The 16,951-nt window shown below is 46.6% G+C and overlaps 1 protein-coding gene across 1 annotated transcript in view; it reads left to right on the top strand.

The window, feature by feature from the left end:
• Positions 1-16,951, top strand: part of MICU2 (mitochondrial calcium uptake 2) — a 69,782-nt gene that overhangs the window by 30,726 nt on the left and 22,105 nt on the right. The window contains exons 3-4 of the mRNA XM_072975994.1: positions 6,440-6,471; positions 6,569-6,644. Coding sequence (XP_072832095.1) covers positions 6,440-6,471; positions 6,569-6,644 — 108 coding nt within the window. The remainder of the gene's footprint in view (positions 1-6,439; positions 6,472-6,568; positions 6,645-16,951) is intronic.

Below are 16,951 nucleotides of genomic sequence, written 5' to 3'. Positions count from 1 at the left end.
AGACTTCTGTGAGCAGTAGCTGTTGGAGCAGAGGGAAGGGCCGGGGGCTGGGGTGCTCGGCTGTTCCAAAGGTGAGAAGATTGCTTGCCTAAAGAAGTCTTTGCACCAACCTCTCTCTTTTTCAGTGAAAAGCTTGGGGATGATTTTCCTAAAGCATTTGCGTCTTTGCTTTCTAGCTGACACCATGTGACCAAGAGCTTTATGGAGTCGCTGCTATAGGTTTTCTTCCAAAAGAGAGAACAAGGCTTAGGCTCAGTTACATCCCCGCTCTGATAAAACTTACATTTTAAATAAGCGTCTTACTCTGTTTTACACTTTTGAAGCTGACTGTACAGCCAGTGCTTAGTGCCAGTTTATTGGTTGTGTTTGAAATGGATTCTTTGCTATGCCTTCCGGGTGGGGGAACCTCAGAGACAAGACCCTGCCTGAAATCATCCATTGTGATTTCAGGTTGTTCAGAATTTCCTATATTTTCAAGTTAATGCTTCAGATTTCTTATGTTTAAATACCAGTCTTTGACAAACATTCAAAATGCTGGTGTGGATGTGCTGAAATCGGAACCCTCATACATTTCTGGTGGGAATGTAAAATGGTACAAATACTGTGGAGAACACTGGTAGTTCCTCAAAATGATGAACAAAGAATTACCGTGTGACCCAGCAGCTCCACTCCTAGGTGTAAAGCCAAGAGAAGCGAAAACACAGTCCCCGCAAAAGCGTGCGCATGGATGTTCATAGCAACACTATTCATAATGGCCAGAGAAATGTCTGCCAGTGGTGAGTGGATCAACCAAATACAGTATATTCACACAGTGGGATAGTCTCCAGCTATTTTTGAACTGAAGTACAGACAGACCTCATTTCACTGCGCTGCACAGACACTGTGCTTTCTGCACATGGACAGTTTGTTGCAACCCTGCATTGTCAGATGAAGGTTAGCATTTTTAGCAGTGAAGTATTTTTAATTAAAGTATGTACATTTTTAGACATAATGCTGTTGCACACTGCATCAGTTACAGTATGGTATAAAAATAAGTTTTATATGCCCTGGGAAACCAAAAAATTCCTGTGACTCGCTTTGCTTGGTTAAGATGGTGAATTTCCTTAAGTGAAGACAAAAGGGAGCGTGTTCTACACAAGGGGTCCGTCAGCTGAGGTGCGCTGGCAGGGGACGGTTCCGAAGGCGGCTGCAGCAGCGTTTCTGGCCCCGGGCGCCCTTCCAGGCCTTCCTCTCTCCCCACCAAGAGGCCGAGCGTGTCCGCTCCCCTCAGCTGAGGCGGGCGCACCCATGTGACAGCAGGCGCTTTTGAGGCTGGATGCTCAAAGGCCGCACGGACCTACAGTCATTTGCTGCGTCGTCTTAGCAGTAAAAGGTGCGAGGTCGTGCCTCTGACATCGGGAGGCAGGCGGGACTGTCCGCTCTCGCCACGCGCGGTCCACAAGGTGCCGGAAGCACCGGCCTGTGTGAAAGGCAAGGAAACAAAATGACACCTGCAGAGTTAAAAAGGAAAGCAGGGTCATCTTTGTTCAGAGACGTGATTATCTGGTAGAAGACCCCAAAGCATCCAAGGTAACAGAGCTGCTGGAACTAGCAGGTGAGTTGTCAGGGTCACAGGGCGCGGCGCCTCTGTACGAAACCCGTCATCTGACTGTGTGCTCGCGGCCTCTGCTGCGTCGCGCTGCGTGTGGTCCGCGGGCCCCAGCTTAACCCGGCTCTACCTGGAGGAGCTTCCCTGCCCCACCTCTTCCCAGTGTTTAGTTTCCTAGCTCCTGTCTGTCCCCCTTTATATCAGTTTTTAAACTGGAAATAAATAGTTTATGTAGATTGTTCTTAATATTTCACAATGCTTAAGGTCACAAAAAAGAAAGTCACTTTTTTTTCTATTCAGAAATGATGTGAACGTATTTCAAGACCCTACTTAGCAAAGCTGACAAGGAGGCCAGTTCTAGACATTTTAGGGGATCGCATTTGTGTTTCTCTAGGGGAAATACCAGAGGCTGTCTCTTGCTCTCACTATTAAATATTACAGCAGAAATAAAGCAGCCATATGCTTTGTTGAGGGAAAATAGCATCATGGAATTTACCCTTTTTTCCTGCAGTCACCAGTTTCATTAGTGACATTCGGGAGCTTCGTTGCTCTGCTCATGTGCTGTTTTCTGCCTTGATTTCCAGAAGAGCTGTGACTGAATTCAAGCAAGTACTGGAATAATCAGCTTTTATGCTAATTCTAATATTGATGCCAAGTTGTTCCATGTGTTCATGCAAAAGATATGAAATGATATAAATGTCTCCACTGTTAATTTTTATGTGTTGAAAGTCCATTTGCCTCCAGCAAAATGAAATTGAATTAGATACCATTAGCAATGTTTGTGTAATTATGATTATCCAGTAACTTTATTTGGGCTACAGGCAAAGATTTATTTGACCTGGAACAACGCTTTATAAGTATTAATGCAGTTTTACTTATTTTAAGTATTAAAATGGCTGTTTGCCTGTAACAAGATGTGCCTGTTCCCGATTTTTACTTCAGAATCCTCTGTAAACAGTGAAAAGCACACAGTGGAATCTCCAGAATAGGTGGAGACCTTTTAAAACATTCTACTCCTGAGCCAAAATTCCTTCAAAGTGCTTGAAAATTTATACCTTCCCTGCCAAGAAGAGCCACAGTGTGTCTCCATCCTCATGCTCACACAACAAAGCGCTATAGCCTCAACTCTGGATCTGCCTTTTTTGCTGTTAGTTTTTCCCCCATTCTGTTATTTTTTATATGAGAGCATAAATATAAATGAAAATTAGGTTTTTATGTTTGTGAAACTATTTGCAAATGATATGACTGCTAACGGTTAATGTCCAAAATATATAAGCAGCTCATGCAACTCAGTATCAAGAAAACAAGCAACCCAGTGAAAAAGTGGGCAGGAGACCTGAGTAGACGTGTTTCCAGAGAAGACGCACACAGACGGCCAGAGGTGCGTGAAAAGACGCGCAGCCTCGCTGAGGGTCAGAGAAACGCAGACCAGAGTCACAGTGGGTTGTCGCCTCCCGCCCGGCAGCATGGCTGTCATCAAAAAGAACACGGATAGCAGATGGTGGTGAGGATGTGGAGAAAAAGGAACCCTCATACATCGTTGGTGGGGATGTAGATTGATGCAGACGCTGGGAAACAGTATGGAGTACTCCAAAAAAATAAAAATGGAACTACCACTTGAGCCAGCAGTTCCATTCCTGAGTATTTATACAAAGAAAATAAAAACACTAATTTGAAAAGATACATGCACCGCAGCATTCATAGCAACATTGTTTAGCGGCCTAAATGTCCATCAGCAGATGAAGGAATAAGGAAGATGTGGTTTATATGCCCACACACGGTGGGATACTACTCAGCCAAAGAAAAGAAATGTTGCCATTTGTAATAATATGGTCGGACCCAGAGGGAGTTATGCTTAGTGAAGTGTAAGTGAAGACAGAAAGACAAGTACTGTATGTTACCATCTACATGTGGAATCTAAAAAATAAACGAATGAATAAAACCAAAAAGGAACAGCCTCACGGATACAGAAAGCAAACTAGTGGTTACCTGTGGGGAGAGAGAAGGAGGAGGAGGGGAGGAGGCCCAAACGACTGCGTATGAAATAAATCAGCTACAGGGACGCGTTGTACAGCACAGGGAACACAGCCCATGTTTTACAGTAACCGAATGGAGCATAATCTGTAGAAGTTATTCAGCACCACCTTGTACACCCGAGACTAATACTACATTGTACATCAACTGTACCTCAATTTTTAAAAAGTAGGGGGAAGACTGCCAAAAAACACACCCATATATCTACATCTGTTCAGTGTGTCCTTGTGTCGTCGCTGTGGTCAGGTGGACAGGGTCGTGCTCCTCCGGCGGCAGAGCAGACTGGACTCTGGGCTGATGCTCTGGTCCCCTCATGGAGCAGCCCGCAGACGAAGGGTGTGAACAGGCCCGCCTGGGGAGAGGCTCCGAGACAGCCCCGAGCATTCTCCTCCTCGGGGAGAAGTCTGTGGACACGGGAGGAAGGAAGTGAGAGAGACTGTGTTCTCCTAGTCGCTCTGCCTCATCCTTCTTTTTAACCTAAAAATGAGTTTTAGTCAGAGAATGTCCCGCAAACTTTTTATCAGCAAAGATACAACTTTTTATCATTTTCTAATTATCGATTCCATTTTGAAAGCCTTTCGCCAGACAGGCTCACTAAGCACATGGTTTCTCCATCTTTGATGACCACATGCACACACAAGTACCAAGCAGAACCTGGAGTCAGCGTGAAGTAAGCAGTGTTATTAGCGTTCCGAGTTACTATCAGGAGCAGCCGACTGCCTCTGTGACCGTCGTGCTCGGCGCTCCCAGGGCTGACTGCGGTCCGCAGGATCCGCTGCTGCTCTGATGGAGCACAGGGCGTCTGATGCCTGCTTTTCACCAGATTTTGAAAGATCTGCGAGAGAAAAGAAATCCTCCAGCGCCGCACCGTGACCGGTGCCTGTTGCCGTCACAGGGCCTTGCTTGCTTGTGAAGTGGGGACTGTACTCTCCGAGCCACGAAGCCGCAGGGGTCTGAATGAGAGGACGTTCTGGGATCTTCTGATCTTTTACTCAGTTATTCATTGAATGAGCGTTTCAGTACTCATCACCACACACATGGAGTCGGCCTCAGTAGGTTTCAGGTTGGTTCCTACGGGGTTCTGTGTCACATTGCCAGTTGGTGACTTTATTGTTGCCTTTCGTTCACATGGTATTGAATTTTATTGGCTTAGCTGTTTGGCATCCAGACTTCTCCTGCATCTCTTCCTCACTCAGTTTCAAGTAGAAGGGTTTTTTTAAGCCCAAAGATTTTTGAAAGACCAGATCTAGCTCTGAAGCAGATATAAGACCCCTTAAAAAATCTTATTTCTGAAAAATTGTCCGTATTGACCACAAGATGTTCCTGTGGGGTCGTCAGTTACTACTTCCTAGAGTGTGTCTCAGCTGCGTGTAAGGGTTAGTCTCTCTGTAGGAAACCGATGAGACTAGCCCTGATTGTCTAAAAATAAAAGCATGTTTGGTAATGTATAATTTGTGACATAACTTCAAGAAAAGCAATATAACGCATGTGAATCATGATCGGTTAATTTTTCAAGTTGATAGGAAATGCAAAGATAGGTAAAATACAGCCTTCTGAAGTTTATCAGCATTCTATTACTACATATTCCTATACACACATTCACACAGACACTTAGATTTGTAAATTAAACAGTAGCTTTTATCTGTTTGATGATCTCATGTTGTAATAGCTCCTGACATTAGAATCTGGGGTCACTTGTCATTGCATAGCACGTAATGGTTTATCAGTGACGAATAATTATCCCAAAATAGCAACTCTGAAGGTTATAAACATGTCATAGATGCTTCTAAAAATTATACAGTCATATTCACAACTAATGTTTGATTAATAATGCAAAAATAAAATCTTGGGGATGTATTTACAATAAATAATAGAATTTGTCCCTCGTAGGTCTATAGGCCAAGTTTAAGCACCCCAAACTGCGAAAAACGCACATTTTAAAGTATCCTTTTTTTTTTAACTTGTCACCTGAATTTTCTTAGAACATGTAATTATACTGAAGGAACTTTATGGATAAGATAATTTTGAAAGCAAGAAGGGAAGTTTGTGATGCACATGGCTTACCTAAGAAACAAAATAAACAAAGTATTTTCCAGTGTTGTTCTGAATGTGTAAAATGGCCTGAGGCTATCTTCAGAATAAGTCTCAGCAAAAGAAGCAGGTGATTGTTTTAGAATTACAGTAGATGAAAGGAAACATCAGCGTAAAGAAGATGTCCGGAAGCCTGACAGAACTTTAACCTCCGTTACCCAGAGGGAAACTCTTAGAAGCAACATGACTTTAGAATGAACAGGCCTGCTGGCTAGCCTTTTAAATCTGACTGGAGAGCTGAAAGCTCAAGGACTTCTCGGAGTTCTAAAAAGGTAGCTTTCTAAAGCTTGAATGTGCATTTCTTTTAATCAGTGAAATCAGAAAGAGACAGATTTTAATAATCATGTGAAGGAAGAAATTATGTTTGGTGCAAATTTGTTTATCTTAGCTGAGATGAGTCAAAGGTGATTCTAAGGCTTCATATGTCTGGAAGGGAGTTGTGGAACTGAAAATAGGCTGTAGATCGACTACCGTGTGTGGGGGGGGTCTGTGTGTGTGTGGGGGGGGGGTGGGGGTGTGTGTGGGTCTTTGGGGGGGGTGTGGAGTGGACTTAGAATTCTCTGGCTCATAACTTTCGTTTACAGATATTAGCTAAATTTGCCAAACTTCTATTTCTCATAAATATCTAGTTGTTTGCCCTCTTCGTCTTTTAAGTGATTTTCTTTCTTGCTGGGCGTTGAGTTTTACCAGTGCTGGGTGCTGAGTGATGTTCCTCCTTTGCTGCAGGTAAAACTTCAGTCAAGAAGCTGACAGATAAGGTAAGCGATGAGGGGTCTGCTTTTCTTTCCTTCTTTTTAAGGTAGAAAACAAGCTTCCATAAGTTAAATTGAAAGGTGTTAATATGTGTATTCAAAGGACATCGAGGACGTCCTGGCGGGAATCAGAAGAGCTGGTTGTGGGTCAACGTTTTTCAGAGACCTTGGCGATAAAGGTAATTTTGATTTCATGTTAAATTTCTGCTTGTGTTTTCTTTAACCAAAATATTACTATTAAGGAATTAGGTTATGAGGTTTGCAACTGCGTGTTGGAGAGTCTACACAGAGAATGTTGTGATGCTGTGTTGCTTACGAGGTGTTTTAAAGCATAATAAAATGCTCACTACGTTGCAAGTACCCTTCTCAAACCCTTTGAACAATTACAGATAAATTATTTAAACACTGATTTTAATTAAAGCCTGAAGACAAGGAGCAAGGTGGGGCATCTAAGGTAAGACGAGAAAGCCTCAGACACAGTGCACAGGAGCACCAGCACCTGCGGGAGCAGGGCAGAAGGGGTGCCCTTGAGAGTCCCAGCAGAGGAGAGGGGAGCGGGCCCCAGCGTCCAAGGGGCCCCGGGGAGGGAGGGAGCTGCCAAGGAAACCAGGGGTCGCGTCAGCCAACTGAGACACGCGCATTAGGTGAGCAGCAGAGCTTTAGACGTGTGGGCAAGGGCAGGCGTAGTGAGGGGCGGGTTCTGAAGCCAAACTGCAGAACGTGGGAGGGAGCGGGGACAGCAGGAGATGCCGCGGGGCGGGGGAGGGGGACCACGAGGGCCTAGAGGGCAGTCTCGGGGGCAGGGCAGAAGGCCGGGGACATTGGTTTATGGTGGAGAAGGGGCTTGGGCTGTCCCTCGCTCTGGGAGGGAGAGGTGGAAACACCAGAGAGCAGGACAGAGTTCCGGGAAACGTGCGAGAGAGGGCTGTCCCCGGAGCACAGGTGGAGGGCGCGTCCTCAGGTGGAGAGCACTTGCCTGGTACCCGTGGGGAAGGATGAGCATGTGGGTGTCCAGTGCCCATGCTGGCGGAGTTAGTGGTAAGCTGAGGCGGGTTCGGAGGGTCACTTTGATTTTCTTTACAAAGTAGGAGGGTGGAGAAGGAGAAGGCCTGGGGCAGCTTCTGTGGTCAGTAACAAGAGCTGACAGGGGAACACGGGAAGGTTTCTGGGAAGCCTTGAGGGGCCAGAAGACAGTGTAGGTCACGAAAGAGCCGTCAGCCCGTCGGTGCAGCTGTGCAGTGGTTCCCCACGGCCTCTAGCGGGAACAGGAATGCCGTTCGGCTGTATGGGGTTAGGGTTCTGCAGGACACACGGGTGGAAGAACGGCTGTGGGAGTTAATGTTGAGAGCAACATTTCTACTTTAAAGTGTAAGAAGTTTTAAGTAATGAGCCTTGGTGTCTAAGCAAGATCATAGAAAAGAAAGTAAAATAGGAAGAGAGGTGAAAGAAGAAAGCGGGAAGGAGGGAGAGGGGGGCTGGGAGCAGGTGAGCTGTGAACCCACGAGTGAGCGGGAGACCCTGTGAGGTTGAGAGCAGGACATCTGCCCTGATGAGGTCGCAGGTGAAGCAGCTCCAGGTGCTTTCCGGTTCAGGGTGTGGCTGTGGATTAGATGGCTGGAGCACTGATGTCATGTGTGTGACCACAGGGCTAAGGGACAGTGTCGTCCTGTGTGCTGAGATCGCCTGGGACGATGATGTTGAGGTGAGAGAAAGACAGTGAAGCAGGGGCCGGTCTTTGGGACTGAAAGCTACAGCGCGGGCGGCGTGGTCGAGGACCAACCACAGAGGAAGCAGGAGGCGGGCTGGCTCGGTGGCATTCGCCTCAGAGTAGCAGGTTTGTCCGGAGGTTGGAAGAGTGAAGGTCTGGAGTTAGCACTGCAGTGGGAGACAGGGGTCACCCCCGTCGGAGGGCCGGAGGGCGCCACACCCTCCGGGGGGGCTGGGCTGAGCGCAGTGGAGGAGTGGGGTCGGGGCAGAGGCGTGGAGGCCGGCAGGGTCGGGACAGATGGTGCGGAGGCCAGCGTGCAGGTGTGAGAACACAGATGTGCGGAGGGGCTGCCAAGGGTGTTTGGACTTGGGCCAGAGAGGTGAGCAGAACCTAAATCTGCGTGACTTTGCAGGACCTTGACCTCGTCTGAGAGCAGTAGGCTGCCGTCAGAGAGTTGTAGGAAAGTGGCAGATCCGATGAGAAGACCCCTCTGGGGGAGGGCGGGGAGTGGCTGAGGGGGTGATTGACCCGAGGCAGTGGGAGGTTTTGCAGCCCCAGCGGGGGATGTGCCAGAGCAGGGGTCGTGGGACAGAGAGCAGGGTGTGAACTTGACTGGCGTCTTGGTGACAGAATGGACGGGCTGGGTTAGACTGCGTGTGAGGGAGGGGAAAGGGGTCCGGGATGAGGCCCAGCACTCTGGCCTGAGCAGCTCAGTGATGACTGTGTGGGTCACGGAGGCTCCGGGGCGCGGGAAGGAGGCCGTGCCTGTGGGGTCGGGAGGGGCCGTGCCCGGTGGAGGACGTGCCGGGTTCGGATTTTATGACGCTGTCCTCCCTGAGCGGCTTGGGAAGCCTGTGTAGAGCGGGGACACCAGGGGCCCTGGACGGAGCACCTCACTTTAAGGGAGGGCGGCGAGCAGGGCGGAGCCGAGGAAGAGCCCTCAGTGGGTGCGGGGGCTGCGCCAGGCCGCTTCCAGAGCCCGCTGTGCACTCAGGCCCTCGCCCTGGGGGCCCTGTGCGCACGCTGACACCTTTCCTGCTCGCAGGAGTCCTACGCGGGAGGTGCCGTTATCTCGTACCCTGTTTATAGACGAATTACCCGAGGCACCAGGAGGTCAGGTCGCCTGCCCGAGGCTAGATGCAGTTGGTGAATGCAATTCATAAGTGTTTTTAGCTTTACTCTCATACCTATTTGAGCCAAATGTCACTTAGGAGGTGTCGTTTGAAAATGCTCATACAAATAGGCGAAGGACCTCCATGGGTCCTTTTTATGTAAGGACCAGTCTGTGACAAGTATCGAAAAGTATTCGCCCACAGTTGTGATAAACTAATGGCAGATAATGTTGCTTCCTGTTGGCTATGGGAGGAGCTGGAGGATTAACAGCAGAGGCGGTTTCCTAGCTCACTCCCTGCTGTTGAATAGAGAAGAGTTGTTACACTTCTCCTTGAGAGATTTACAGCATTCTCAAATCACATTACTTTTTTTTAACCTTTGTATGTGAACATTAGCTTCAAAATGAGAATATTTATATCACATAACACTCCATAGAAAAGGAAAGCAAAATAGGAGGAAGACAGTGAAAGAGCTTTGGCGTCTGAGCTCCGTGGAGTTGGCACTGACCAGCTGCTTATGGGGGAGAAGCGTCAAGTCCTGCCCACTCGCCAGGGGTCGGAGTCCGGTGGACTCGCAGCCCTCGAGTCCGTTCTGCGATGCTAGTTCCTCGTGCTGAGCTGCCTGTCTTCACACCGTCCCACCCGCCCTCGCCGGCCTCCTTGGTCAGCACCAAACCTGTCTACTTTTAAGAGGTTAAAAAACTTCTTAACTGTTCAAGTGGGGATTACAGGGAGGTGGTCTGTGCGTATGAAGAAGAGAGTGTGTTTGGGGCCAACAGACATACATTCACAGTTTTCCTGGTTTATGACCTGAGGAGGCACTGGCCTTCCTCACTTTCGTCACCTTTAAAACAAGCTAGTGATCCCTGCATGACGATGGCCAAGGGCTTAATAAGTAAGATGTTTTTAACATTCATGGTATCTGGTACCAGCCCCAAAGACCATGTCAGGAGCATAGCTTTAAGCCTGGTTTGGCTCCCCAGCTCTGGCAGGTAGCTGGTGACCTCGGGCGAGCTAGTCCGCTTGCTTGTTACTGTGTGTCTGGCACATTGTACGCTTATAATTGGTAATATTATCATTGGTCTGTGTTTTCATAGGGTTTCATATTAACTGGACCTTGGCCTCTCATTAGGGAACTTCTAAATTAAAATGAATAATACCTTCTAAATCATAATTAAAGATTTTAGGAAATGGTCATTAACTCGGCACTTAAAAGTGGATTTTATGTGTAATATTTAAATCCCAAATGGTGATACTTAAATTGAAGCGTGGCTTTGAGATGTCCTTTCCTTACAAATGCTTTTCTGAAAGCATTTTGGGGTTTTAAGAAAGATACTCTGTTTACAGTTGTGAAAACTTGGGTAGTGTCCGTGGATATAACTCCATTGTTTCATCGTTGATTTTTCCCCCTAAAGTAAGGAAGGCAGGGAGAGTCTATAATAATTCTGACCTAATGGCAAAATATTAGAAGCAGCAGTGGGTTAATTCAGCGTTGGTGTAAAGCACTAACACGGGTATATGTAATAAATATATTAATATTTACACCACTAATAAATATATTCACATGTGTTATATTTATATATTAATATAGTAATGAAATAAATATAATTTAGAAAGTCTTTTAAATATTACTTTAAAGGCAAATTCATAAAATGAATGCTGAAAAGAGAAAGTTTAAACCATTTTAAGGAGGCAGTATCTGGGAGAAGAGCTTAATCTGTGGTACTTACAAGAGGGACCATTTGCAAAGACCTCAGACACTTGCCTCGCTTCTGCAAAGACATCCTCCCGCAGCCTCCTGGCCGGTAGTACCCTCCCCCGAGCTGGGAGCTGGGAGCTGGGAGCGGGGCCTTGAGTGCTGCCTGCGCCTGCACAGCCCTCTGGGACACCCTCCGCCACTGCCTGTCCCGGCTCCCCCACCCCGGGAGAGCGAGCTGAGACCCTGGGACACAGGCCTTGTTCTTTCTCATCTTTTTAGTTCTGCTACACTGCACCGTCTCTCGCATCTTCTAATTCAGCCACAAATCCTCCGAGAGGAAGAACGTGTGCGGTCATTTCTGTATCTCTAGCTGCCGGTAGCGTGTTGCCTAAAACGCTCTCCAGCACAGAGCAGGCGCTTGTCTAAAAGTGACTGACTAGTATCGCTAGTGACAGTCATCCTCGTCCGTTTCTCTGAGCCCCTGATCATTTTTGTTATGTAACTTTAGTTAGCCTTTCTCTATTGAAAGTAGGAAGACTGCACGTTTTTCAAAATATTTTCCAGTTAAGGGGAGGGTATAGCTCAGTGGTAGAGCGCGTGCCTAGCGTGCACAGGGTCCTGGGTTCAATCCCCAGTGCCTCCATTAAAAATAAATAAGTAAATAAACCTAATTACCTACTCCCCCCAAAGAAAACAAATAAAAATATTTTCCCATTAAAACTTGTAAGTAATTTTTATTGATCCTCTTCCAAGTTAGGACTAGTTGGTGTTACTTTCTCAGCAGTGAAATCCGCTTAGCGGTGATGCTTTTGTAAGTTTTAGAAAGACTGTATCAACCGTTACCACTGTCCAAATAAAACCATGAGATTATCGTGTAATTGTTACTTCTTTTTCATTAAAACATTTTTCTTTTGATGTCAACTATTTCTAAGGTAAAAATGAAATTTCTGCCTCCTAGTGACCAAAAATGTTATCAGCTTGATACTTTATGATTTGCAACTATTATATAGAAATTATATAGAATGCTCTTCCTTTTCCTGAACTAGATATTATGTAATTGAAGTTACTCAGTGTAATACCACGTTATATGGTGTACACTTATTTCAAACTACATTACCTATAAAATGCTGCCACTTAATTGAAGTAAATAAGTCTAATCATGGCAGAACTGAACAGAAAACAATTTTTCAAACTGCACTTCCCTACTATTGATTACAAGATTGTATCTTAATACCATGTAGTCTGTGCTCAGAATCATGAAGATAATTATCAAAATTGGTAACATTTATAGTGAAGTATATCCTGTGCAGCAAAGAATTTAACAAACTTTCAGGCAGTTTTCTCTTTACGTAAAGGAAAAAAGGGCTCTGCGGCGCCCACGTCCAGCCCGCCTGCTCCAGCTCCGCAGCGTCTTCTCCAGGCCCCTGCTGCCGTGCTGCTCCCTCCCACGTCACCGTCTTTCTCCACTGCCTCATCCCTGTCTTACGTAAACTCAGTAAATGTTCTCCCATTTTTAAGGAAAAAGATTCTTTCTCTGACCCCACATCTCCTGCCAGCCGGCTCCTACTTTTCTGACCCCTTTTCACAGCCAAACCCTTTGTTTTGTGTCGTGTCCACTTCTTGGTCTTCCACTCATTCTTCAGCCAGCTTCAGCCTGGCCCGTCCTCTGTGGACACTACTCCGTCTAGGTCCCAGTCCAGCCTGTGTGACCCCAGTGGTGTTTCTCGTGGCAGCCGTGACCCCATAGTTCCTCCCAGTGTTTTCCTTGCCATCCTAGTTGTTTCTTCTCTGTCACCTTTGATGAAATTCAGCCAGCATCATGTAAACTGGGGAAATCAAACAGTGAGGTCAGTTCTAATAGGATGAGTTTGAAAGATGGAACAGGCTAGTCAGGCCTAAAAGAGCAATGAGAAATTCTGTGCCTCACAGGAGAGAATGAGGTTTAAAGCAAGGCTTAACAAATTTTGAAGAAAGTGAGAGGCCACCTGGCAAATGCAGGGCAGTGTCTCGAGGCCTGAGGTGTGCAGTGAGAGTGGAGGTGTCTGCAAGCAGGGAGCAGACGTCCGTTTTCCTGGTGTGACGAAGGCGGCCAGCGGTGGTAGCTCCCACAAGCCCGGGGAGCAGGGGCCTTGAGAGAAGCAGGGCGACTCAAAGGGCAGGCGAGAAGGTACTCCAGTTTCCCAGACTGCTCCATTACAGTTGTGCCTCTTTGAGCAGGGGGTGCGGGGACAGCTCCAGATTTTCTTTCTTCTCTCGACACAGGGACCGGTGTTCTATCATCCAGCCTCCACTTGCGGCCACGAAGCTTGTGAAGCAGTTTTCCGTGTTGGCAGGGTAGGCGTGGGGAGGGTTGTCGCTGGTGGTGTCCAGTTCAAAGGTTCTGCTGCACGTGGTCACATCTGGAAGCCACGGTTCTGTCTCTGGAAGAAGGGGTGTGCGTCTGTGTATCTTTACCAGCTCCGCCGCTTCTGTACCGTAAGGGCGATAAAACGGAGAACTGTTTTCAGAGGATTCTAGGAAAGATTATTAGTAACTTCTTTGTTACTTGTCCCCGTTAAATTCCAGGTACACATACGTATCTCTGCGGCTCTGGCCCTGGCTCTGTACGCCTGCCTTTCTAACATCAGGGAGATAAGCTTGTCAGCCTAGCCACACACTGCTCTTGCTGAGGAATGCCGGTCCCCTGCCCTTTATGCAGCTAGAGGACTCTGTTCTCGGAGTGAACAGGGGCATCATTCATTTCCAGGATTTTTTTTTTCGACAGGGGAGGGGGAGAGGAGGGAGGGAGGTTTACTTATTTATTTATTTTTAGAGGAGGCACCGGAGATTGAACCCAGGACCTTATGTATGCTAAGCATGTGCTCTGCCACTTGAGCTATATCCTCCCCTGCATTTCCAAGACTTCTGAAAGAATAAAAAGTCAGTATTTCTAGATGATTAGGGAGAAGGCCCTTAGTGATGGACTATTCAAAAGATAAACAGAATATGGAAGTCCAGAGCAGAAAGTTTGGGTTTTTTTCCTTCAGGCGCAGTCTGTGAAGATATTCAGAGAAGGAGGAAAAAGGAAGACTAGGGGGCTTTACGCGGAACTGGAAGGGAGGAGGGAGGGGCTGCAGGGCGAGGTAACATGACAGCGCTCATTTCAGAGTCGGGGAGGATCAGAACGCGGGCGCTGGCAGCTGCGGGGGGACAGGGACACCCGGCTTCCTGCCGTCCACGTGGCGCAGCAGGACGAGAAAAGTAAGCCGCTGACGGGCAGGAGCCGCGTGTCCGTGCGGAATCAGAAGTAGCGAGGCAAGGCGGTGAGGACGGCTGGTTCCACGCATTCCTGCGGCGCCAGCTCCCTCACCCCGGCTGTCCCGTCCCTGCTGTCACTCTGCTCCAGCCAGGATCTGGCCCTGGGCCTCTTGTCCACTGGGACGGCCGCTTGACCGCACTGTCGCTGGGAGAAGAGTGTCCCTGAGGTAGGGGAGGCTTCACAGTTCCTGTGTCTCCTGGAGTAACTAACAGAATTCTCTGAAGCCTGTGTTACCTGTGAAATAGAGGCCATCTGTTTCCCCAGTTAGAGGAGGACGTGTATGCGAGTCTCTGGCTCAGTGCCTGAAGACAGGTCAGCACAGGACCTCAACGGGCAGACTTACGTGCCGCACACTCTCTCGGGGTCTCTGCAGCCACGCTATCCCGGGTTTCTTTGTGCTGCTCCCTCCTCCTGCCCTGCAGGCGCTGGGCTCCCTGGGGTCCTCCTTCACGCACTGGCCTTCTCCTCGCTCCCTTTGGTTGTAGCGTCCGTGTGTGCTGGTGACTCAGATCCCTCCTAGCTGCCCAGGCCACTCTCCCGAGCCTCCTGTGTACAACGTGGCTGCCAGGCACCTGCACGTGGTTCTCAGTTATCTCGAATTCATCATATCCCAGACCATCGTCCCCCAAATGTTGGTTTTTGATCTTATTTCATAGTAGGATTTTTCACCCAGCTCGTCGAAACCCAGAAACATCTTTGAACCCTTTCTTTCTTTGCCCCTCCCATCCTTCACACGCAGTCAGACATAAATCTAATTTCGACTCCTAAATACTTACTGAATTTATTCCCTTTTCTCCCTGCCTCTAGAGAACTTAGAAACAGAACAAGAAAGTCTCGAGAAAGGACTTGAACAGTTATTTTTTTAGTTTTTCTCTGAAATACATGAGTTGAACTATACATTCCACTTAAAGAAAAAACACTACTGTGAATATTTTATAGGAAAGATTCAACAGATACACTTTTTTTCAGATATACTCCTTTGTTGATATAATTAAAGTCACTTGAAGAAAAGAATAACATTTAGCTATACTTGGAGCAACTTATTCTGCTCTGCCACATGAAAGAGCTGCCCAAGTGCACACTCTGTCATAACAAGCAAAGGTGGCGGACGCTTGAAATAAGAAGACAGCTCGCCCCTTTGCATTGCTGTAAAGAAAAGTGAATTGTCTGTTACGATTATTATGTGTTGTTTACAAACTGAGCAGAATTTTCAACGTGATACTGTCCTCAAGGATTTACCAAATACAAATTAAGATATGTCATAAGATATAAGTATGTTCCTATGATAGCTGTAGTCATTTCTGTTTGGGAAACAGAGTTCTCAAAATTGCATTCCATAGCAAGTCATATTTTTCATTGGTTCCAAATTTAAAATATTTCAGGGAAGCATAGTAACTAACAGAATTTGATCATCTCTTCTAGTGGCCCTTAAGAATTCTTTACTCAGTTTTTAAATACAAATTATTTGAACTACTTCCCCATTTGAAGTGCAGTTTTGAAACATTGCCATTTCACAGCATTCATTTTACAATTCAGTGTAACAAATATGTATTAAACTGTCTCTCCTATAAATATTCTGAAGTGTCAGTTTTCTTTAAAAGCATTTCAGAGGCAGATGGGCAGAATGCTGTTGGAGAGCTGTATTGTCTGTAATCTGTCTTGAGAGTGTAAGGTGCTGCTTTTATACTGTCTCAACTGTGTTTATTCAAGCATTTTATTTAAGTCAGTATTTCAAAGAAAGACTATGGGATTTTCTTTTTCAAAAAGTTCCCCTATGCACGGGACAAGCACCTATGTCTCGAGAAGAGGACAGTGAGGTCTCCTTTTGGCACCAAGCCCAGTTCAGCTTGGCAGATTGACCGTTTTTTCACGTTGCTGTATTCCTTTGAAAACTAGAAAAAAAATCTATTCACTCTTTTGAGGCCACCAAGGGATGAAATCCTTTGATCCTTCAGCTAACATTAGAACGTTTCTCTCAGCTCTGAAGTATGGCAGAACACATTTAATTTATTCTCCCTTCGTATAAACACTGAATGTTTTTAAGAAAAAATATCTGAAGACTTACTGTAGACTTTCTTATTAAAGGGAAGTACACCTGCTCCAGAATAAAAACAACAGAAAAGTTGATGATGCAAAAACTGTAAGTCATTAGGAACATTTAAAATATATACATGAAGGCGCTGTAGCTGAAACATGGAATTACCTCGAGGGCGGCCCTGCCTGCCTTGCTCTGCGCTGCTTTCTGAGTCTCGGCCGTGTTGACCGGGAGCCGGCAGGGGTGGTCCTCCTTCACAGAAGGGTGAGGCAGACCCCTGCCGCCACCGCCTGCAGCCTGTCTTCCCTGTCTCTGAACCCCCGGAGTGGCTTCCCTTCCCATTGATTCTTCCACATGGACAGTATTCCAGACGAACAGTTGCTTTTTAATGTTCATATTCAGCTTTATCAACCTTATATATGTGGTTTTCCCACTAATACTACACCTGCTTAAGTAAAATTTTCTCCCATCATTCGAAGACCATTTCTAGAATTATTTCTTCTGAGACGTCTCTGATCACCTAAACTCTGGAAATGACTTCACTGTTTTTTTAAGTCTTGTAAATCTTCCTGTCAGCATGTCTCGGTGGTATTTAGCATTTCCTGTAAGCATTTGCATTTGGGCTTCCTGGTGA

The sequence above is a fragment of the Vicugna pacos genome, chromosome 14 (genome assembly GCF_048564905.1).
Source record: "Vicugna pacos chromosome 14, VicPac4, whole genome shotgun sequence".
Classification (NCBI taxonomy): domain Eukaryota; kingdom Metazoa; phylum Chordata; class Mammalia; order Artiodactyla; family Camelidae; genus Vicugna; species Vicugna pacos.
This window is presented reverse-complemented; position numbering and strand designations above follow the sequence as displayed.